This window comes from Pteronotus mesoamericanus, unplaced genomic scaffold (assembly GCF_021234165.1).
Source record: "Pteronotus mesoamericanus isolate MK-2021 breed Mesoamerican mustached bat unplaced genomic scaffold, CSHL_Meso_final scaffold_118, whole genome shotgun sequence".
Taxonomy (NCBI): Eukaryota; Metazoa; Chordata; class Mammalia; order Chiroptera; family Mormoopidae; genus Pteronotus; species Pteronotus mesoamericanus.
Window position 1 is genome coordinate 2,312,126 of NW_026555301.1, and position 25,470 is coordinate 2,337,595.

General features: G+C 40.0%; 1 protein-coding gene across 1 annotated transcript; it reads right to left on the bottom strand.

Annotated features, from left to right (window-relative positions):
- NANP (N-acetylneuraminic acid phosphatase) lies at nucleotides 1-24,118 on the bottom strand. Its single transcript, XM_054587460.1, has 2 exons — nucleotides 23,976-24,118; nucleotides 1-1,777 (listed from the first exon to the last, which is right to left on the bottom strand). Exons 1-2 carry the CDS (start codon nucleotides 24,060-24,062, stop codon nucleotides 1,121-1,123), a joined length of 744 nt encoding a protein of 247 aa, XP_054443435.1. The 5' UTR covers nucleotides 24,063-24,118; the 3' UTR covers nucleotides 1-1,120.
- Between the last annotated feature and the right edge of the window lie 1,352 nt (nucleotides 24,119-25,470).

Here is a 25,470-nt window from a genome sequence, read left to right on the forward strand (position 1 = left end):
AGAGAAATTTGTATAACAGTATTATAGTTCCCAAAATTTGAAAAGCAGGAGGCTTAAGACAAATGGTAACATTAAGGAGAGCCAGTCAAATATTAAAATGGCACTCTGAAAATGGTTCATAGAAAAACCTAATTTTCTGTTAGTTTTCATCCTATGGGTGAAACTGTTCAGTCAGTAGAGAATAGCTAGAAGTTGGGGAAGGAGCACCTAGAAAGGCTGTATCAAGACAACTCCCCTTTGACGTATCCACAAAAGGAAAATGATTTTTAATTTAAATGTTTTATTGTTTATGCTATTACAGTTCTCCCAGGAAAATGACTTTTCGTGGCGTGCATTTATCTTCAGAAAGACAGACCAGTCCCCTCAACTCCATTGTGTGCCTGGTTATGGATAGTAAAAATATTTCCAGAAGAGGTAAAGACTAACAAAAACCATAAGTTCACTCCAGGACAATGTGATGATGTCATGGAAAAGGAGCACCAGATGTTGATGATTTTCACAGCTTTTTTTTTTTACTGGCGGAATCTGTCATGTTTATACCATATGAAAATTAGAGCCCCTCCTCAAAAAAAGGTAATGCAGAAAAATTAAGATTTACAAAAGAAAGTATACATTTAAAGTAGGTAAAAATAGTATATATATTTTTTCAAATATATACAAAATAATCTATGAACTGCCTCAATTTGAATGTAACTTAGTACTTATTTCATATTATCCAGATTCAGTTGCTCTGGTAAACCTATATTACATATGTTTTAGGATTTCTATTCTAAAAATATCTACTTTTAAGCCAGTACATAAAACTTGTATTTGTCCTCCTATGTATAAACTATCCTGCTTGTTATCTTCTTGGATCCAAGATGCTAAAAGATTCGTAAAAAAATTTTTTAAAACCTCATCATGGATTAACAAATATTTCTTCAAGTTTTCTCAATCACACTATGAAAAGTAAATTGTATTAATTTATTATAGATTTCCAGATATAAATAGCAGTCAATAGTTGGCTGGCTATTAAATCATAAGTAAAATTATTCTTAGAACTAGGACATAGTATATGGAATGCCTTAATTTTTCTTAGTTCAAACCCTGTAAAATACATAGCCATTCGCTTTTATTTGTTTTAAGCTGACATACTGTCTTTGCAGTCTATACTTTGTAAGAGAGCAGGTAACTCTAGCACAGAAGAGATTATATAATGTGGTATGGGTGATGACTTCAGTGGAACTATTGAATTTTTATTTATCCAGACTGTTGCTTTCAGCCCTGCATTGAGACCTCCTTGTATATCAGTTTCTAGTGTGTCACCAACCATCACACAGTCCCCAGGCTGCACTCCGAGGAGATCACAGCAGTAATAAAATATGGAAGGTGCTGGTTTCTCTTCTTTCTGTTCTCCACCTACAACAACAGCATCAAAATAGGACTGACAGGCACAAGCCTCGATCTTCTCCCTCTGGGTCAGCTTGTCTCCATTTGTTAATAAAAGTAAGTAGACTTCCTTTCGAAGTTCAGTGAGCATGGCTTTGACATCTTCTGCTAGTGTCATATGCTGTAAACGTGTAGATTTCCACAGAAAGTAACATTCTTCAGCCAATTTCTTATTGGCTGTACCACCCTTGGTTTCCTGAATTGCTTCTTCCCAGTGTGAAATCCTTACATCAGTAATGCATGCATTGGAAGAATGAAAATATTCCTTGCTGAGTTTAACTTGAACTTTGTCACAAATTATTTCAGCCTCTTCTTTGTAATGGTAATTTGATTGTAAGAGCTTTATTACCTAAATAAAGGAAAATAACTACATTAACATTAAAAAAACTTTATGCCTTTTAACAGCTTTGCTATGAGAGATGTGATCCTATAAACCCAGAACACAGAGATTCTTACTCCATTCTTCTGTCTTAAGGTAGCTCTATTATCACACCATTTCCAGTGGGAATTGGTCTTATTTTTAAAGAACACCAGAGTAAAGATCTCCCAACCTCTCTAGAAAACTATACATACATACATACATAAAATATATATATTCATTCCAATTTCTATTCTAAAAACATTCTTCATATACCGTTAATAGAAATCCTTCTTTTAGCAGTTTAAGTCTACCACCTTTCATTCTGGTCATGAAAACATGGAAATGAAACTTGTGCTTATGTTTAGTGAAATCTTAAATTTCTAACAACTGTTATTTAGACCCTTCCCAGAAATAACACTAGTTTATCTCACGTTTTCTTTTTTATCCCTTTCATGTTTTAAAGACCTAAATTGACCACCATATAAAATGGGACCCAATTCTGAACTTTAAAAATGGGTATATAGCGCTAATGAAATCAAGCATGTTTTGTGATTTCAGCAGTTTAATAATCCAGTCCTTCTTCCAAACCTAGGTTTCCAAATTTAAAAAAAAAAAAAAAAAAAAAAACTTCAAGTATTTTTGAGTCATTCTCTTTGTTACCATGGTTCTTATTCCCTCTTCAGAATTACATTAGGTTCTTATTCATTTGGACTGTCTTCTAACATTTACTAAGACCCTAACGTGGCAAGCATTATGCCCAATGCTCACATTCATTATTTCTACCTTTCTAACTCTACAAAAGTTTCCCTTCTGAGATGAGGAAATAGAAGTTCAGAATTAACTAACGCCTGAGCTGGGATTTTAACCCACACTTGCCTACTCTCAAAGTCTATAAATGCTTGCCTTTACACTATTGTATTAGCACTTAAAGACTGGGTCCCTTGCCTTCATGACATTATATGGTGGGGAAAATAAACAGGTATGCAGCCACCACAAATGCTGGGCTGAGTGACATGACAGTCTTATGAACATCAACTGTAGAAATAAAATGGAAGGAGCAAGTCCTTCCACAGGATTGTTAAGTAAACCTTGTCAGAGCAAGTAATATTTAAACCAAATAGTTACCAAGTCTCTAAGGTGGGAATGGGAGGGTCATAAAATCATTCTAAACAGAAGGAACAGCATGAAGAAGACACAGAGCTTGGAATTTTGAAGGCACAAGGCTTAGTTCAGCTAAAACAAAGTCAGCTGCGGGAGGATGCTAACAGATGAGACAAGAGGCTGTTTGGTATCAGTCTGTAAAAGGGTGCTGAGTCCCAAGCTATAGCAAAAGCTACCCAAATCATCTTGGCATATACTATTCTCATACATGTCAATGGCTTTATATTGTTAAGTACTTGAGCTTGTCTTCCTGGGGGCATTATTTGGCCACAGGTGCACCATGCACATAGGCTGGGGCCAAAGTGTTGCCCAAGAGCAGACTTCTACCAATGAGGAACTGAAATTGGTGAATAAATATCACAGCTTTCTTGCCCCTTGAGAGGGAGAAGTAAAGTGTATTTTGCATACTATCTCTGAGTTCCCCAACTGTTCACACCAGTAACCTGATCATTTATGTAACCTGTATTCGATTCCTTCATTTCCCTGTCTTACTCCACCACTCCTGTACAGTGCTTACTGGGATTCCCTCCAAACAAATTACCTGCACTTGAAGTCCTTGTTTTAGGGACATCAGGGGAAAGTCAACCATGCCAAGACAATTTTGGATCTTTGCAGATAAGTGCAATGTACATATTTAGGACTAAAATTTGTTTGCTGTTCAAGCAAAGAGGTCAAACAAAATGTGCTGCCCTAAACTATACAGGGAATAGTGGTATGCTACTCATAGCAGACAATCAATTCGCCCTCTAAAAAGAAGGAGGAGATGAACAGACACATTCTCCTTCCTTCAGAATATAAGAATCACTTACACCAAAAGTAAAGGAAATCTGTTTCAGATTATTTGTGCTCATTAGAAAATTCAACAGTTAAAAAAAGTTCTGTTAGTCCAAGGAAAATATACCAGCCTTAAGAATTTTAGGTGAAGGCAAAACACTGAAAAATTTTACCTTATGAAGTTAAATTTCAACTAACAAATCAAGCTCTTTCAGCCTTCATGGCTATGTCACCATGTTTTATAACAATGTCAATTAAATTATTCTTGATCTATGATTAAAGGTCATTCTAAAGTTCTAACAATCCCATTGCCTCACAATAAAAAGAAACAGGCATCTAGGACTCCACAGTGCTTGATCTTAAATAGAAGTTGTATCACACTTAAAAAACACAGAGCTCCCAGTAAAGATCCAGTTGTTACTGCAACTGGCAATTCATTGGGTCGCCAAAAAAGCAGAATTAGCTCACCCTAAAGGGGAGGTTCTTGTAAAGGCATAGTATACTGCTTCCAAGTTTAAAATTTTCCCATTACATTCCCTGAATTAACTTTTCTATTTGTCATATAACAACTAATTACAGACTCATTTGGGTTAAAAAAAAAAAGTACCATTTTAATAATATTAACATCTTTGGGGGAAATGTTTATCAGTCATTCTCATATATTAGATCAAACAGAAATAACTCCCAGGTTGAATCAGTACATGCTATTATTTGTATAAACTCTGCTAACATTTGCCCTGAGAGAATGGGAATTCTGATTGAATTGAAGGAAAAGGAAAAAAAGATCTCTAACTTAGAGATGTGATAATATTCTGTGCAACAGTAAGGCAGACTTGAAAAAAAAATTCTGAGTAGAATAAGCCCACCAGTTACTTATAGGCCCTGATACCTAAAGAGACCCTAAGATAGTGGAGGCAGGGAATCAATTTGGAGACATAATATAAACTCAAACTTCATCAATTTGAAAATTCTATTTAAGGCTGTAACTTATACAAAAAGGAAACTATTCTTTACCTCCTGTTCTGTCAACCCATAATTAAAGTTAAGATCACCAGTACTGATGTTTAGTTAACTGTGATTTAAGAAGAGTTTTTGAGGGCTAGAACAATATAATATTTTATAACAGTATAATTAAGATATGAAGTGAATGAATTCCAAATAAAACTAACTTAAAAAAACATGCCCGGAGATTAAGATGGCGGGGGACTGAATAGGAGTCACGCTGACCTCCTCCCAAGACCAAACTGGAACTGTGACTAAATAGAGGAGTAATCGCCTGGAAAACAATGGAACGATAGTGGGAGAGGAGACTTGGAGCTGTGGACAGTGGATTCGACTCCCACACATCCCAATGGGTGAGAAGTGCGGTGGAGGCTCCAGAGGGTGGGCTGGGTGCCCACAGGCACTAGCACCAGAGGGACACTGAAACGGCCAGTTAGTTTCCCCGGAGAAGAACGGGGTTTGAATCATAAACAGGGACCCCTAAACTACAGCAGCTAAAACCAAGAAAATACAGACAAAATGCAACCCCAAAAAGCTTAGGGGCGCTCTCTTCCAGAGACAGGTGGCTGGGGATGCAAAAAGACATTTAAAGGGCAAACGCAAAAGTTGCAGTGGCAGCCACCCTCCTTGATCGCTGGGTAGAGGCGGCAGCAGGGTGGGCTGGTGCCTGGGAAAAGACTGGTGAGGAAAACTTTGTGAAGAGAACTGAGATGGTGGCCGGTGGGGCCCCGGTGATAACGCACCTCCAACTCTGCAGCTACCATCTCGCTCAGGCATAAGGGAATCAATTAACCTGCTTTTTGTGCGCTCCGCACAAGCTTGTGCCTGTGAGCTCGGTGGCTGAGTGCAGACTGGCTGGGAGAGCCTTGAGGAGAGACGGGAGACGGAGGCGTTGGGGAAAGAACGCGAGGAGGAACTGGGGAGTCCCGACTCCCTCTCCTTGCCCTCGTCTCCATTGTGCGGGAAGAGGCCACACCCCCAAAGAGCCAAAAGCCAAAAAGCACACATATATACCCCAAAACCACCCAGTGCAGGCGCGCACACTTGCGCCGAGTGGCTGGCGAGAGATGGCGAGCGTGTGTGTGTGACCCGCGCGGGCTGGTGAACGCTTGCACCAGCCAGCAAGGCCTCCCACAGAATGGCACCGATATGGCCTGCGAGGCAGTACACAGAGCAGCAAGGGCAGGCGTAAATTGACTTGCCCGCCCGCGATTGTGGAGTGGCCCACAAAATTAGTATATCCCCGGCCAAAGGGGTCACAGAGCTGCCAAGAGTCCTTGGGGGAGAGACCAGAAACAGGATTAACCGGAGAGTCCTGGAGCTGACTTCCTCCCATTTCCGTAGTCTCCTTTTGGCGAGCGCAAGCAACGCACCCAAAGAGCCAAAAGCGGGGGAATTTCAACACCCCACTGTCAAAAATGGACAGATCTTCCAAACAAAACATTAATAAACACATTGTGGTGCTGAATGACACACTGAACCAAAGAGACTTAACTGACATATATAAAACCTTACATCCCAAAGAAGAAAAGTACACATTCTTTTCAAATGCTCATGGCAGTTTTTCAAAGATAGACCACATGACAGGACAAAGAAGCAAGCCTCAGCAAATTCAGGAAAGTTGAAATAATACCAAACTTTTTCTCGGACCACAAGGACTTGAAACTGGAAATCAACCTCAAAAGGAAACTTCAAAAACTTGCAAACTCATGGAGACTGAACAGTAGACTATTAAACAATGAATGGGTCAATAATGAGATAAGAGAAGAAATCAAAAAATTTCTGGAAACCAATGAAAATGAGCAGACAACAGTCCAAAACCTATGGGACACAGCAAAGGCGGTCCTGAGCGGGAAGTTCATAGCAATACAGGCTTACCTAAAAAAGATAGAAACATTTCAAATAAAAGACCTACCACTACAACTTCAAGAACTGGAGAAACAACAACAAATAAATCCCAGAGCAAGGAGAAGGAAGGAAATAGTCAAGATTAGAGCAGAACTGAATGACATAGAGACAAAAAGAACAATTCAGAGGATCAACCAATCCAGAAGCTGGTTCTTTGAAAAGATAAATAAAATTGACAAGCCATTTAGAAGACTCATCAAGAAAAAAAGGGAAAGGACCCAAATTAATAATATCAGAAACGAAAAAGGAGAAATAACAACTGATACCACAGAAATACAAAGGATTGTCAGAAACTACTATGAACAATTATATACCAAGAAATTTGAAAATCTTGATGAAATGGACAAATTTTTAGAAAAGTATAACCTTCCAACACTGAAGAAGGAAGAAACAGAAAGCTTGAACAGACCGGTAACAGCTGGGGAAATTGAAGCAGTCATCAAGAAACTCCCGGCACACAAAAGCCAGGACGGTTTCACAGGAGAATTTTACAAAACATTTAAGGAAGAGCTAACCCCTGTCCTCCTCAGACTATTCCAAAAAATCCAAGAGCAGCGAAAACTCCCAAACTCTTTCTATGAGGCCAGCATGACCCTGATCCCAAAACTAGATAAAGACCCTACAAAGAAAGAAAACTACAGGCAATTTCGCTGATGAACATAGATGCTAAGATTCTCACCAAAATATTGGCAAACCGCATCCAGCAATACATTCAAAAGATTATCCACCACGATCAAGTGGGATTCATCCCAGGCATGCAGGGATGGTTCAATATACGCAAATCAGTAAACGTGATACATCACATAAATAAAAGAAAAGACAAAAACCGTATGATCATCTCAATAGATGCAGAAAAAGCATTCGATAAAGTACACCCATTTATGATCAAAACACTCAGCAAAATGGGAATAAAGGGGGCATTCCTCAACATAATAAAGGCCATATATGAAAAACCTACAGCCAACATCATACTCAGGGGGCAAAAACTGAAAGCTTTCCCACTAAGATCGGGAACACGACAAGGATGTCCGCTCTCACCGCTTCTTTTCAACATCGTATTGGAAGTCCTAGCCACAGCGGTCAGACAAGAGAAAGAGATAAAAGGCATCCAAATAGGAAAGGAGGAAGTAAAGCTATCATTGTTTGCAGATGACATCATAGTATACATAGAGAACCCTGTAGATCTACCAAAAAACTCCTCAGCCTAATAAGTGAATTTGGCAAAACAGCAGGATACAAAGTCAACATTCAGAAATCAAAGGCATTTTTGTACACCAGCAATGCAATAGAAGAAGAAATCAGGAAAAATATACCATTCGATATAGCAAGAAGAAAAATAAAGTACCTAGGCATAAATTTAACCAAGGAGGTAAAAGACCTGTACGCAGAAAACTATACAACACTGAAGAAAGAAATTAAGGAAAACACAAATAAATGGAAGCATATACCGTGCTCATGGATTGGAAGAATTAATATCATCAAAATGTCCATACTACCCAAAGCAATTTATAGATTCAATCCAAACCCTATTAAGATACCAATGACATATTTCACAGAATTTGAACAGACATTTCAAAAATTTATATGGAACCATAAACAACCCCGAATAGCCTCAGCAATTTTGAGAAAGAAAAACAAAGTAGGAGGGATCACAATACCAGACATCAAACTATACTACAAAGCCACCATACTCAAAACAATCTGGTACTGGCACAAGAACAGACCCATAGACCAGTGGAACAGAACAGAAAGCCCAGAAATAAGCCCAGGTCTCTATGGACATCTAATATTTGACAAAGGGGGCAGAAGCGTAAAATGGAGCAATAATAGCCTCTTCAACAAATGGTGTTGGGAGAGCTGGACGGCTACATGCAAAAAATTGAAATTGGACCATCAGCTGACACCATACACAAAAATAAACTCAAGATGAATAAAAGACTTAAATGTAAGTCGCAATACCATCAAAGTCCTAGAGGAGAACATTGGCAGGAAACTCTCAGATATCCCACGCAGCAATTTTTTCACCGATATGTCTCCTAAAGCAAGGGACATAAAGGAAAGAATAAACAAGTGGGACCTCAGCAAAATAAGAAGCTTCTGCATGGCTAAATAAAACTTCAGCAAAATGAAAAGGGAGCCAACCGTATGAGAAAATATATTCGCTAATGATACATCAGATAAAGGTTTGATCTCCAAGGTAATGTAAAGAACTCACTCGACTCCACTCCAAGACGGCAAACGATCCAATCAAAAAATGGGCAAAGGACCTGGACAGACGCTTTTCCAAGGAGGTGATACAGAGGGCCCTGAGGCATTTGAAAGGATGTTCAGCATCACTAGACATCAGAGAAATGCAGATCAAAACCACCATGAGGTACCTCCTCACACCAGTCAGAATGGCCATCTTAAACAGATCAACAAACAACAGGTGCTGGCGAAGCTGTGGAGAAAAGGGAACACTAGTACACTGTTGGTGGGAATGCAGACTGGTGCAGCCACTCTGGAAAGCAGTGTGGAATTTCCTCAAAACACTGAAAATGGAACTGCCTTTTGATCCAGTGATTTCCCTGCTGGGACTTTACCCTAAGAATTCCAAAATGCTGATTCCAAAAACCTATGCACCCCTATGTTCATAGGAGCACAATTTACAATAGCCAAATGTTGGAAGCAATCTATATGCCCATCAGCAGATGATTGGATCAAAAAATCATGGTACATACACACAATGGAATACTACGCAGCAGAAAGAAAAAAAGAACTACTAAACTTCGCGACAGCATGGATGGAACTGGAGAGCATTATGCTAAGCGAAATAAGCCAAGGGGTGAAAGACAAACACCATATGATCTCACCTATAAGTGGAACCTAACCAACAATACAAAGATGCAAGGAAAATAAGACCAGAGACACTGAAAGGAAAAGAAATCAACAGAGACAAGAGGGAAGGAGTGAGGGGGGCGGGGAAAAGGAAGGGAAGGGGAAAGTCAAGGAGCATCTAGCTAGGACTCATGGACAAAACGGAAGGGGAAGAGCTGAGGGAGGCAAGGAGGGGGGTCAAAGGAAAGTGGTGGGGGGTAGGCAGAGACAAATGTATTTGAAAAAATAAATTAATTAAAATAAAAATTTTAAAAAAGGAAAAAAAATTGAAAATATATTAAAAAAAATACATGCCCACAAAATATGACTGCCTGTATACAGCCTAACAATTCAAGCAGCCCTCCTGTTATTTTTAGTTCAAATCTTTGCTCATATATCACCCACTCAATGTAGCCTAATCAGACTAACCTATTTAAAACTGTGATTTGTGATTTTTGAGAAGATGGCAGCCAACTAGGTGAGGGTTGAAACAGGTGATGACCTGTTTCACTAAGGCCATCAAAGAAGAAAGTTCAGAAAGTGGTATACAGCAAAGGGGGTTCACGGCTCTGCCCAGGTCATCCACTTGCTCTTGCACCCAATTTAGACACTTAGCTGATTTGCCAAAAAATAAAGTGAACAGTCAACAGAATCTTAGCTGATAGGAAGTTTGGAAACCAAAGAGTACAGATGATGCTTTAAAATGAGCAGTAAGAAGGTTTTATAGATGGAAGGGGCAAGTCCCCGGGCGTTGCACCAGGAGCTCTGGTGCCAGCATCTATGGAGAGCCTGATCAGAGATAGCAGCCTAGCAGCTCCCTCCCCTCGCAGGGCAAGGAATCCCCAGACCCAGACCAGGAGCAACTGAATACACAAAGTTGAGTGGGAGAACTAGGCTACACACACACACAACTGGCAGCACACCCATTGCTGCAATGGCAGATGCTGACCAGGAGAGTGCCAGAGAATGAGAGAGATACTGTCTGCATCTTGATCTGGTGGAGGACGATGGTCATGACTGGCTGTGACTGTGACAGATTCTTGACTTTCTGGAGAGTGGAGAGTGTGGAAAGCCAGACAGTGGCTTGGCGCTATAGTGAGAGTGCCCAGAGAGACTTTTTTAAAAAGAGAGCTAATGTGTGCTGAGCAGGGATCCCACTCATACAGCTGCCCTGCCAACAAGGAGGGAGGATTGTGGGCTCAATTTTCCTCTGCTCAGTACAACAGTGTGGACTGATCAAACAGGTGCAACACAAGGTGATTTCTGGGCCCCAGCCCAGTGCAGAGTGGCTAGTGTGGCCACTGTGTGCTGTGAGGGTGGTAGGCTGGGAAGTGTGTACCTGAGATTATTTGAGGACAGACCGTCCCCTTCCTTGATGGGATCTCCAGGAAGATAAGGTTGTGCGCAGCCACCACCTCCTGTAGGGCAAGGGGAAGATCTGCAAAACAGGCTGGGCAGGATTAACAACCCTGCAGGTGGCATTTCCTCAAGAGAAAGAAAGCAAGGTAAACACCAAAAAGGGCCCATTTTGAACTCCTCACAGGGAGACAAAGTACATTGGGTCCTAGGGCCCTGTTTCACTAAGGCCATCAAAGAAGAAAGTTCAGAAAGTGGTATACAGCAAAGGGGGTTCACGGCTCTGCCCTGGCTCACACACAGAGATGCCATCTAGCCAAACAGGAGAGAGCTGATGCTCTTATATAGATTGCCCCCCACCCATCACACGGACAGCTATTTAAACAGAAACTATACATTATTGGAAATAAACTGGAACAGACTAATATGGGAGGGGTAAGGGCAGTGAGAATGCACCCACAATTTTCCCAGAAAACTGAGTAGCTCCTCTCAGGGGAGACCCAAAGACCCCAACCTCTTGAGCACAACAGAAGCTCCCTCTAGAGGCAGGTGAAGGAGATACAGGCAGTGTTGCCAGAAGTTGGATGTCCCACACTGGGACCTGGAGCTGACAAAAAACCAAAGACAGATCCAGAAAGAACTCAAAAGGTGAACACCAACAGCTGAGACAACTTTCACCTCATTCTTCCTCAGAACTTGTATGTTTTTTTCTTTCTTCTTTTCCTTTCACATAGCCTTTTAATAATTCTACTTTTCCTTCAGTTGAATTCCAACTAATTCGCTACTCTTGGTCTTTTAATTTTTATTCTTTTTATTCAGATTATATATTTTCTCATATTGTTATTTCAAATCCCACATAAGCACACTTCCCCAGTCTTACTCCATTTTGCCTTCTTCCTGACCTTTCTTATTGTTGCTGTAAACTTTATTTTCTCCCATGCTACATGATGTTCCTATCCCTTCTTCTAACTATTCCTCCCACATCTATGCTAGCAAATGCATTATTTCTTCCTTAAGTCAGCTCACATTCTTTTCCCCCCTCTTATAAGAGTCTTATTTCCTTTCCGCCTTTACAAATTGTGGCTAGTTGGGTGAGGATATCATGGTTATTGCTGTTCTCCAACAGTATTCCTATTTATTCACTATTTGTACTCCAAATCTCATAGGATACTCTTCCCCCATCTTACTCCATTTTGCTTTTCCCCTGCCCTTGATCAGTTGAGTTAGGAATTCTATTTTAATTTTTCTCCCTTTCTTAGTCTGAGTTCTATTCCTTAACCTTATCAGTTTTTCTTCCCCATTCTCTCAAATCATTTTTCCTTACTATAGACATCTAATATTCTCTTTATCTTTCATATAATATTCTTATTCCCTTTCCACCTTTATTAAACTTCATTCAGCTGCTGCTGTTATTGACCCTGCCATGGTTTTTCTGTAATTTTGTTCCTGTTGGTTCAGTACCTTTTTCATTTTACTTCAAGCCTCATAGTACACTCTTCCTTTTTCTTACTCCACCTTTATTAATCTTTGCTCAATTGTGGTTAACATTGCTGATGTTGTAGAGGGTTTTTTTTTGTTTTTTTTATGTGTTGTCTTTTGGGTTGTTTTTTTTTTGTTTGTTTGTTTTTTGTTTTTTGTATTTTTTTTGCACGTATGGGTTTGGTTTTCTGGTAACATTGCTCTGTTAACCAATACTTGTTCAACAGCAGCTCCCGATGCAGTGGGAGTTGTAACCTCCAGTCAGCGAGATAGAGGGGAGAGCACACCAATGAATAAGCCAACAACAACAAAGCCCAAGCACAACAAGAGAGCCCACACAAACTGAAGAAAGGGAAACTTTAAAGCACATAGACCACGATATCAAAGAGACTGCACCACAGAGTCCCACAGAATTCCACCACGGAAGTCCACCTCACAAAGACAGGCAGGCAAAGCAGAGTATTGTGAGATGCAGAAACGAACAAAAAGAGTCACCTAAAATTGGGAGACAAAGAAAGAACCCCCAGAAAAGAAATAAGTGAAATTGAGGCAAGGAATCTATCAGACATAAAATTTTTTTAAAAAGTGGTTATAAGGATGATCAAGGAACTCAGTGACAACTACAAGGAACTAAGTGGGAACTACAACATCATGAAAAAGGAAATAGAAACTATGAACAAGAACCAGGAAGAAGTGAAGAATACAATATTTGAAATGAAAAATACACTAGAAGGAATTACAAGTAGGCTGCATGCAGCAGGGGACCGCATCAGCACGCTAGAAGACAAAGGAGAAAAATACCCAGGCAGGGCAACAAAATGAAAAAACTCAAAAAGACAGAAAATTCCTTAAGGGAACTTCAGGACAACATGAAACGTAACAACATTCACATCACAGAAATACCAGAAAAAGAAGAAAAGGAGCCCGGGGTAGAAAACCTCTTTGAAAAAATGACAGAAAACTTCCCTAACTTGGTGAGGGAAAAAGCCATGCAAGGTCAGGAAGCACATAGTGTCCCAATCAAGATGAACCCAGAAAGTCCTACTCCAAGACACATCATAATTAAAATGCCAAATATTAAAGACAAAGAGCAAATCTTAAAGGTCACAAAGGAAAAACAGCAAGTAACATACAAAGGAGCTCCAATAATGCTATCAGCAGATTTCTCAACAGGAAAACTATAAGATAGAAGAGACTGGCATGAAATATACCAGATAATGAAAAACAAGGACCTACAACCAAGACTACTCTATCCAGCAAGGCTCACATTTAAATTAGAAGGTGAATTAAGACTGTTACAGACAAAAGAAGGCTAAAGGAGTATGTCTGCACCAAGCCACCACTGCAAGAGATGCTAAAGGGCTGCTATATAGAGAAGAAGAAAGAGAGCAAGAGAGAGAGCATGCGCACACACACGAGAGAAAGAGAAACACAGGTGCAATGAAACACAGGTGCAAAAAATAGCAATGAGTAACTATCAATAATAATCTTAAGTGTAAATGGATTAAGTACTCCAAACAAAAAGCATAAGGTAGCTGAATGGCTAAGAAAACATGACCCGCATAAATGCCATCTAAAGAGACTCATCACAGCCCTGGCTGATCTATCTTAGTGGACTAAGTGTTGGCCTGCGAACCAAAGGGTCACCGGTTTGATTCCCAGTCAGGGCACAAGCCTGGGTTGTGGGCCAGATCCCCAGTGTAGAGCACGCGAGAGGCACTTACAAATTAATGTTTCTCTCCCTCTCTTTCTCCCTCCCTCTCCTCTCTAAATACAATAAATTTTTTAAAAAATCTTTAAAAATAAAAAAAATGAAGATACTCATCTCAGAATAAAAGATATACAGATTTACAGACTAAAAGTAAAGGGATGGAAAAACATATTACGAGCAAACAGGGGGAAAAAAAGATGGGGTAACAATACATATATCAGGCAAAATAAATTTCCAAATAACAACCATAAAAACAGGCAAAGAAGATCACTTCATAATACGTAAGGGAAGACTCCATCAAGAAGAAATAAACATTATAAATATATATGCACCCAACATAGGAGCACCCAAATATATAACAAAAATCTTGGAGGACTTCAAGAAAGACATATACAGCAACACACTTATAGTAGGGGATTTTAATACCCTACTGTAAACAATAGACAGATATTCCAAACATTCAACAAGGACATTCTGGCACTGAACTGCACACAAGATCAAATGAACTTAACTGATATATACAGAACCTCCTACCCCAAAGAGGCAAAATATACGTTCTTTCAAATGCACATGGAACATGTTCAAAGATAGACCACGTGAAAGGACACAAAACAAGCCTCAACAAATTCAAGAAAATTGAAATCATATCAAACATTTTCTCAGGGCACAATGGCTTGAAACAAGAAACCAACCTCAAGAAAAAAAACTCAAAAACAGTAAAATTCATGGGGACTGAAAAACATCATTACACAATGAATGGATAAACAACAAGATCAAGGAAGAAATCAAAAAGTTCTGGAAACAAATAACAATGAACACAGAAAAACTCAAAGCCCATGGGACACAGCAAAATGAGTACTGACAGGGAACTTCATAGCAATACAGACCTATATAAAAAAGATAAAAAAAATTTTAAATGAACAACCTAACCCAACATCCGTAAGAACTAGAGGACAACAACAAACAAAGCGTAGAGTGAGTAGAAGGAAGGAAATAATCAAGATCACAGCAGAATTAAATGACATAGGGACTAAAAGAACAATTGAAATCATCATTAAATCCAGGAGGCCGTCCTTTGAAAAGATAAACAAAATCGACAATCCTTTAACCAGACTCATCATGAAAGAAAGAGAGAGGTCCCAAATAAATAAAATCAGAAACAAAAGAGAATAAATTACTATCAATACCAAAGAAATACAAAGGACTGTAAGATATTACAACAAATACCTTTCGGAGTCAAGAAGAAGCCAGAAAGCCTGAATACTCTGAGAAAAGCTAGTGAAATTGAAGTAGTAATCAAAAAATTCCCAGAACACAAAATCCCTGCACCAGAGGGATTCACAGCAGGATTTTACCAAACATTTAAGGAAGAGCGAACCCTGATACTTTTCAAACTATTCAAGAAACCAAGAGGGAAGACTCCCAAACTCTTTTTATGAGGCCAGTATTATCCTGATCCCAAAATCAGATAAAGACACAAGAAAGAAAGAAAACTACAGGCCACTATCGCTGATGAATATACAGGATAAAATCCTCAATAAAATATCAGCAACCCGGATCCAGCAATACATTAAAAGATCATACACCATGTTCAAGTGGGATTCATCCCAGGGATGCAGGGATGGTACAATATATGCAAATCAAAAAATGTAATACATCATATAAACTATATGAAAGACAAACACCACATGATCATAACAATAGAGATAAAAAAGCATATGATAAAGTATAGCACCCATTTATGAGAAAAAACACTCAGCAAAGTGGGAATAGAGAGAGCATACCTCAACACAATTAAGGCTATATATGAGAAACCTACAGCAAACATCATACTCAATGGGCAAAAACTAAAAGCCTTCCCCCTACAATCAGGAACAAGACAAGGGTGTCTGCTGCGTCACTTCTATTCAACATATTATTTGAATTTCTAGCCACAGTGATCAGACAAGAAAAAGAAATAAAAGGCATTCAAATAGGAAAGGAAGACGTAAAACTGTCACTGTTTGCAGATACATGATAGTGTACACAGAAAATTCTATAGACTCCAGTAAAAAAACTACTCGATCTAATAAATTATTTTGACAACACTTTAGGATACATACTCAACATTCAGATCAAAGGCATTTTTGTACACTAAGAATGAAATATCAGAAACAAATTAGGAAAAAATCCCTTTTACTATAGCAACAATAAAAATAAAATATTTAGGAATCAACTTAAACAAGGAGGTAAAAGGCCTATACTCACAAAACTACAGAACACTGAAGAAAGAAATTAAGGTAGACACAAATAAATGGTAGCATATATCGTGTTCACACACTGGAAGAATTAACATCGTTAAATGTCCACACTACCCAAACCAATCTATATATTCAATGCAATTCCTATGAATACACCAATGCATCCCCTAGGGCAAGGGATATAAAGGAAAGAACAAACAAATTAGACTACATCAAACTAAAAAGCTTCTGCTGGAGAATCAAGATGGTAGAGGAGCAAGTGGAAGTCACATTGAACTCCTCCCAGGACCAATCTGAAATTCCAACTAAACTGTGGAGAAATCACCTGGAACAAACAACTGAACAAGAGCAAGAGAGGAGCCTTACAACATCAGAGACAGGAGAATTGGCTTTAGTGCAACCTAACTGGTAAGAGGTACAGTAGAGTCTCAAGAAGGCAGGTGAGGCAACCACAGGCAGCAGTACCAGAAGGATACTGAAACGGCCAGTTGGATTCCACTGAGAAGAGTGGGGATCTCCAGCCTACAGCTCCAGAACCCAGAAAGTACACAGGAAACAGCTAACTGCAAAAAACGGCAGGGTTTTTCTATTCCAGAGATGGGCGGATGGAGATGCAAAGAGCTATTTAAAGGGCCAACGCATAAATTTTTATTTGCAGCCACTTACCCTGGTCCCTGGCAAAGGCAGAGTCAGAGTGGGCTAGAGACTGCTAAAGAGAGACAGGGGAAGACGGCTTTGGGGAGAGAACTGAGAGAGTAACCGGCAGGATCTTGGTGCTGACTCATCCCCCATGTGGCAGCATCCATCTTGGTGAGGCAGAGACCACTCCCCCTGAGCAGCAGCAGCATTAGAGGACCCAATAGCCACACCAAGGTGGGATTCCACCCTGCCCTGTGCTGTCTAAGCCGTCTGCTGAGTGCACAGTAACTAGATTAAGAGCTGAAGGAGACAGCCACAGACAGTAGATTCCTGGAAGTCTCAAACAGACTGCCTAATGTCAGACAGGGACAACATCTGACATTATCAGAGGCAGATCCATAAAGTAAAAACAGCGGTCGCCTACCATAGAAGTTCACACCACAAAGTCAGGAAATCAAGATAGATCAACTTAAGAAGGAGAAGCCAAAAAGAAGAGTCACACAAATAATGGGAAGACAAAAAAATATGCCCCACTTGAAGGGAAGGGAGAAATCCCTGCAAAGGGAACTAAATGAAATAGAGGCAAGTAAACTATCAGATATTGAGTTCCAAGCAACGGTTCTAGGGAAGCTCAATGAGCTCAGTCAGCTCAGAGAGAATGACAAAAACTATAGGGAAACTATGAGGAACTTACTGCAAACTATATCACCATGAAAAAGGACATAGAAACTATCAATAAGAGACAAGAGGAAATGAAGAATACAATTTCTGAATTGAAGAACACAGTAGAAGGAATCCAAAGCAGGCTTGATGAAGCTGAGGACCGAATCAGTGAGCTGGAGGACAAAGTAGAAAAAAGCTCCCAGAAAGAGCAAGAAAATGAAAAAAGACTCAAGAAGCACAAAGAGGCATTAAGGAAATGCAGGACAACCTGAAATGGAATAATATCCATATAATAGGGATACCAGAAGGAGAAGAGGATGAGGAAGGGATAAAGAAACTGTTTGAAAAAGTAATGATGGAAATCTTCCCTAATTGGAGGAGAGAAAAAGTCGCAGGAGTCCAGGAAGCACAGAGGGTTCCATTCAAGAGGAATCCAAGGAGGCCCACTCCAAAACACATCATCATGAAAATGACAAATATCAAAGACAAACAGAGAATCCTAAAGCAAGGATGGGAGAAAAAGCTAGTAACATATAAGGGAGCCCCACTACGGCTAGCATCTGACTTCTCAACAGAAACACTGCAAGCCAGAAGGGAGTGGCAAGAAATACTGCAAGTGATGAAAAGCAAAGGTTTGCAACCAAGACTGCTCTATCCAGCAAGGTTCTCAATTAAAATGGAAGGCAAAATAAGGAGTTTCCCAGACAAAAGAAGGCTACAAGAATACACCTCCACCAAACCATCACTTCAAAATATGCTCAAGGGACTGCTTTACGATGAAGAAAAAGAGTCTATGAATACCCAGTTCCTTTCATAGTTGCCAATACTTGATATTACCAGTATTTTTTAGTACATTTTAATCTGATTGTGACAGTGATGTGTTATATCAATTGTTCTTTTATTATTTGTTGAAACTAAACCTGTTTTTGTATATTTCTTGCCTATTTCTATTATTTAAAAAAAAAAAAGCTTTAAATGACTTTTGGTATTCTTTATCCATTTATCAATTAAAGGTTTGTAGAATTTTTTCCCCTAAAAAAAAAAAAAAAAAAAAAAAAGAACTATCACCCCTTTTTTAGATGTGTGGCAAATACCTTCCCATTCTATTACTTGTCTTTTTATTTCTTATATGTATATTACTGTGTAGTCCTAAATGTTTAATATAGTCATATTGTCAATACTTTACTTTATAGCTTTTGGGTTTGACTATTTTACTTCAGGGTAAGAAAAATACGAGTTTGTATTTTCTCCTAAAACTCCTTAGATTCTACATATTGATTTTTAACTCACCTGAGTATTTCTTGTATAACTTTGTATTTCTTGTGAAATAGGGCTCTATATTTGTTTAATTTCAAGTAATAGTGGTCCATGTACCTTATGTGTTAAATAAGCTTTATTTTCCCCATGGATTTGAAATATCAATTTAATCATATATTACATTGTTAGATATATATGTTAGTTTCTAGAATGCCCATTATATTTCATTGATATACTTGATTATTTCTGTGCTGGTGTCATGTTGTTTTAATTGCTGAGACTTTATAATGGTTTTAAATTTTTTAATATTTTATAATTGACTTTGACATTTAAAAAAATAAATAAAATCAACCTGCATTTAAAAAAAAAGAAAGAAAGAAAGAAAAAAGATGGAACTCCTACCTTTTGCGACAACATAGATGGAACTGGAGATTATGCTAAGGGAAATAAGACAGGTGGTGAAAGACAAATACCGTATGATCTCACCTATAAGTGGAATCTGTTCAGCAAAATAAACTAATGAACAAAATAAACCACGGGCATGGAAACATGGAGCGGACTGAAAGTGGTCAGAGGGGATGGGGAAAGAGGACAATGGTAGAAAGAAGGGGAAGGGACTAGACAAAGAACATGTATGAATGACTCACGGACATGGACAACTGAGTGGGAATTGACTGTGGGGGGGGGTGGGGGAGATGGGTGGAGGGGGGTAAAGGAGGAAAAATTGAGGCAACTGTGATAGAATAAACATGATTTAAAAATCTTAAAGAAATAAAATAAAAAATAAAAAGTACACCAAAAAAACCCCTAGAAAGTTTCCGTACGGCTTACAAAAACATCAACAAAATGAAAAGGGAACCAACTGTATGGGAAAACATATTTGCCAATGACACCTTGGACAAGGGTTTGATCTCCAAAATAATAAAGAACTCACATGACTCCACACCAGGAAGACAAACAATCCAATTAAAGAATGGGCTAAGGACCTGAACAGACATTTCTTCAAGAAGGACATACAGAGGGCCCACAGACACATGAAAAAATGCTCAACATCTCTAGCCATCAAAGAGATGCATATTAAAAGCAAAATGAGATACAACTTCTCACTGATCAGAATGGCCATCATTAACAAATCAATAAACAACAAGTGCTGGCGAAGTTGTGGGAGAAAGGGAACCCGAGTACACTGCTGTTGGGAATGCAGACTGGTGCTGGCACTGTGGAAAAGAGTACGGAATTTCCTCAAAAAATTTAAGATGGAACTGCTTTTTGACCCAGTGATCCTGCTTCTGGGATTATACCCCAAGAATCCCGAAACATCAATACAAAAGTAGCTATGAACCCCAATGTTCATAGCAGCTTTATTTAACAATAGCCAAGTGCTGGAAACAGCCCAGGTGCCCATCGGTAAATGAGTGGATCAAAAAATTGTGTTTCATTTACACAATGGAATATTATGCAGCAGAAAAAAGGGAGGAACTCCTACCTTTCAAGACAGTATGGATGGAACTGGAGAGTGTTAGTCTAAGTGAAATAAGCCAGGCAGGGAAAGACAAATACCATATTATCTCACCTATAAGTGGAACCTAATTAACAAAACAACCGATCGAGCAAACTAGAACCAGAGACATGGAAATAGGGAACAAACTGACAGTGACCAGAGGGTATGGGGGGAGGGAAAATGGGAGAGAGAATGGGAAGGGTGCAGTCAATGAAATATAAAGGACCCATGATAATGGACAACAGGGAAGGGATCTACCAAAGGAGTAGGGGTGTGGGCAGGGCAGGAGAGAGCCAGAGGGAAAAAACTGAGACAACTTTCATTGAACAACAATAAATAAATAAATATATATATGACTTAAAGGTTTACTATCACACATGTTTTCTTAGAGAAACCTAGCTCTCAAAAAAAAAAAAATTCTAAAACATTAAACTCCCTTAGATGAAATTTATGAAATTTACTTTTGTACTTGGATTAGAAGAATCTTTACATGATATAATTCTACAACTATGAAATGAGTGAGCTGAGTCAACAGAAGAAAACTCACAAAGGAGATGCTAGCCTGACAAAGACCTCTGGGTCTCAGAAGCTTCTGAGAGCTAATTGGCATTCTAGAGCCTGGGACAGGAACCACGCCCCAGGAACCCTAAATCCAGACCCCATAATCCAGGTCCTAAGATGCCCAACTCTCTATCTGGAGCTCTGCCCTTCCTTCCAGATTACAATCTGTGAAGTCTCCATGAGCACATCCCCCTCATGGTCCCCTCATGGCTCAGCTAAGAACCAGAATAGGAGGTGCTTAAGGAAATGCAGAGGCTACAGAAAAGCAAACCAATTTAACCATCCTCAGACATAATGAAAACTAAATTCCAGAAGCACTGCCAAAATAAATTTTGGCTGGTCAATCCACACTCTGTTAGTTCTACTGGAGCATAAGTTTTTATGGCTTCTCCTTATAGGCACCTGTTGGAAACCTGCCTTTGTAAAGGTTGTACAGCTGTTTCAAGGAACCACCCAGTCCAGGAAGGACTAAGTTAGTTCACCTTAATTAAGCTTCCCCTGCTGACAATAATGAGATTATACTGAAAGCCAATGATCCACTATCTCTTCTCTTCAATCGATCTAAAAGTATGTCCCACTTTCACCCTGAAATAAAATTATAGTTTCCATAGAAAAACAAAACTGTGGTTTGTTCCCCTCTCTACTTTGCCTAACACACTTATACACGCACTTAATGTATTATGTTCAGTGTCATCCCCACTAGAAAGTAAGCCCATATGCAGAAATTTTTTCTCCTTTGTTCACTGAGGAATGCTAAAGTTCTCTACAAGTCTTCCTCTTGAATAGTGATACTGAGACTGGCCTGAAGGTGGAAACAAGTTTCCCAGAAGATTTTTAAAAAATTAAAGGTTATCTTAACAGTATATGACTCCTGCTTCCCAAGCCTAAGGCAATGGCTAGACCTTCCCCCTTTCCTCTTTTCATAACTCAAGCAGAGTAATTTATTTTTAAAAAGACATGTTTCTATTAAATAGGACATTTATGGATGTTGTTATATTTTTATGTAATAAAGCATTCTTGATACTCAAAAGTATAGAGTTCAAGGAAGTGGCAACAGTACCAAGTGTGGGGAGACTTGAATTTTCATCCATCCATCCAGCATTCATTCAACATTTACCATGTGTCAAATGAACATGACTAACAGCTCATTCATTAAGAATCTCGTTGTTTAGTTGTGGGCATCTGAGTTGCAAAAAATAATTGTAGTAAGTGTATCAGGAGTTATCTAAACAAAATATAGTGCTGGTATAAGTGAGTGTGTACACCAGGGAGAAACACAACATAACATGTTTCAGAAACTATACCATGGAAGGAATGTGGACAAGACCACAGCAACAATCTATATGAGAGACAAGTCCAGCTTTAACTAAGATAAGGGCCAGGAGAATGCGCAGGAGGTAATGAACTGAGTGTCAGGGTGGATGGTTGCACAATTCATCAAGTGAACACTGGATGCTGTGGACTTCCCCTGCACAATATTAAGCTTACCTGATAGAGTTATTGAGAACTAGTATCTTTATTCAAATTTTATCATGAGAATTTGAGGTTTAGAGTGGTTAAATAATTTGTTTAGGTACTTTGAGCTAGGTACTGAGGGAGTTGTGATTTAAACTCAAATGCCTGATTTAAAGCCTGAACTCTCCACCTACAGTATGATTTGGCCTAACTGTAACACATGATGGCTTGGCCTGCCAGAACACACACGTAAATATGTACCATCAGCACCCAGATATACTGGAGACTATATAGCACAGGCTGGTGCCCCTGAGGTCAAATTCAAGAGTGTAGAAATTAAAGGGACACTTTATTAGTGTGGAATGGCTGAGTCATTAAGACAGACTTAAAATGCCCACTGATTCTGGCCATTTGGAAGATACATTAGGTACCTACCTCTCAATTTGATTCTAGTGGAAAACACGGACACCACAATGAATAAATTTAGGAATAAACAGGAGATAGAGACAGGAGATAATAGGTATAGATTTCTCTGGGAAAATATGACTGTCAAGAGATACAGGTAACATCTAGTGGAGGAGGAAGAAAGGTCCAAAGGAAGCATTTTTTTATGGGCAGACCTGAATATGCAGGAATGGAATGCACTAAGATGAAGATCCAGGGAGACAAAACCTAACTAATGAAACATTAGTTTGGAAGGGACACACAGGTTGGAAGGGTTAGCTTTTGAAAGTGGGTTTTTCACATCTGATAATCCTTGGTTTTCTCCTTAAAACTGAAGGCAAGAACCTATGGACAAAGCCAAAGGGGTGTAGGATTGAGGGTGGGAGGGGTGGGGGAGAGTAGTGGGAGGAAAATGGAGAAAACTGTACATGAACAACAATTAAAAGAAAACTGAAGGCAGAGGGAAGAAAGCAGGAGTGGATTAGGTTGCCTGAAAAACACAGTTAAGGCCTAATACAGCATCTGTGAGTATAGAAAGGAGAAAATGCTGCTGAGCAATGTCTCATGAAAGAAGTACCCTGTGTAGGTGGGACTTTTTACTTTCACTTCAGAAATACACTAGAGGAGTTTCTGCAGAGAAAACTCTCTGGAATCGATTAAGTCCAGGCTCACCACTTATAGTTCTGTAACTTCTTGGGTCTCCTCAAAGATCCGCTGGAGAACACACAGTGGACCCTGACCCAAGGTCAATCAAAGGAAGCCTGCTGCGTGGACTCAACCTGATTCAAACCTGTCCTGATTAAAAAAAAAAAAAAAAAAAAAAGCCAGGTGACTCGGCGTGGTCTGACAGTCTCTCTATGTTTTTGGGCAACTCTGCCATCGTAGCAGCTTTCCCGACATCCTTCCGGGTCTCAAAGCGCCCGCTGTTTCCCAGAGCCTGCGGATAGATAGGCAGGTAACCTAAGCTGCCAGGCTTTAGAGAAGGCAACCTCTCTAGCTCACTCGTCCTTTTTATCTGTTCCTCCCCGCACGAGTGCTTCCCGGGATCCTGAGAGGTCACCGACCCCGGGCGCGGTGTAAGTGGAGGGGGAGGACACCAAGGGAATGGGAAATAACGCAGCACCGGGTGAGACACACTGACTACGCTGAGGAGGGCTACGGGTACCAGGAAGAAGTTACCTCCAACATGCCTTTTCTACTCGCCCCAGCGGTATCGATGAGCGTGTTGTCCAGGTCAAAGAAAACGGCTCTGACGCTTAACCCCATCCCATCAGCAGCCTAGACGTTCCAACTGCTCCCCTCCCCACGCAGCTGCGCAAGCGTAAGGCGTGGGCAAGAAACACGTGGGTGGAGTTGTGAGGGTCACATGACCCTTTCATGCCCCGCCTCCCAAGTAAGACGCCTGAAAACAGCAATATCCCAGACACTCTAGGAGTGCGCAGGAGGGGGACAGCTGCGTAATCGTCACCCGGGTAGTGGTTATGTTAGCAACAAGAAGCTAAGAAGCACCCCTGCTAGGTAGTTTAATTGGTTAGAGCAGGGGTTCCCAACCCGCGGGACGCAGGTTTGGGGCCTGTTAGGAATCAGCAGCAAACGAAGCTCCCTTGAACTCCTCCTGCCTCCTGGCTCTCCACCTACCCCCATCCACAGCTGCTGAGCAAGGAAGTTCTCCTGAGCTCTGCCTCCTCCCCCACACCCCTTTTTCCATGAAACCTGGTCCCTGGTGCCAAAAAGGTTGGGGACCGCTGGGTTAGAGCATAATCCCATCCTGATACACCAGGGTTGTGGGTTCCTTCATGGTCAGGGCATATACAAGTATTAAGAAATTGATGTTTCTCTCTCCTCTCTTATGGCTATAAAAAACAAAAAAGTTAAGTGAGTTTTCCCTCCTTTGTAGTTGCTTTCTACCTATTTCTTTTTTTAATTTTTATTTATTGATTTGAGAGAAAGACATCAATTTGTTCCAATTATTTATGCATTTATTGGTTGCTTCCTGTCATTCGTTGGTTGATACTTACATGTGCCCTGCCTTTGGGGATGGAACCTGCAACCTTGGTGTATCAGGACAAGGCTCTCTACCCAACTGAGCTACCTGACCAGACCTCCACTTACCTCTTTTTACCTTTTGATGTCCAGGTGTGAGAAAGATGTTATAACTGGGACAAGGGTGGGCGTGGTGGTGGTGGTGGTGGGGTTCTGTGCCATCTGGCACCTGGAAGGAGTCTGAAAAGAAGCTGACTTTTCCAGTTAGGCTGGCAGGATAGTCCACAGGGAGCAGCTGGCAGCTCTGAAATGTTTGCCTTAAGTCAGGATATGGGTGCGTGAGTGTCTAGTACCCCAAGTCTGTGGCCACAGGAAAAGACCATTAGTAACAGAAGCATTTACAAATGTCCACGTTTGTAGGGAAATTTTATGAGTTTATTTGAGCAAAATTGAAAACAGTTGGGAGGAAGCAAAATCTTGACAGATTGAGAAAATGCTCTGGAGAATGGCAGTTTTGCATCTTTATACATTAGAATAAACAGGGGAGACATAAGGATATTTACATGAAATCCATTGGTGGTAGGTTAAGGGGACAGAGGAAAAGGCATGAAAATCTCAGGGAATGTATGTAAGGCAAATGGAGAGACGTCTTTTACATCAGTGGGTACAGACAGGATGGTTAACCTTCATA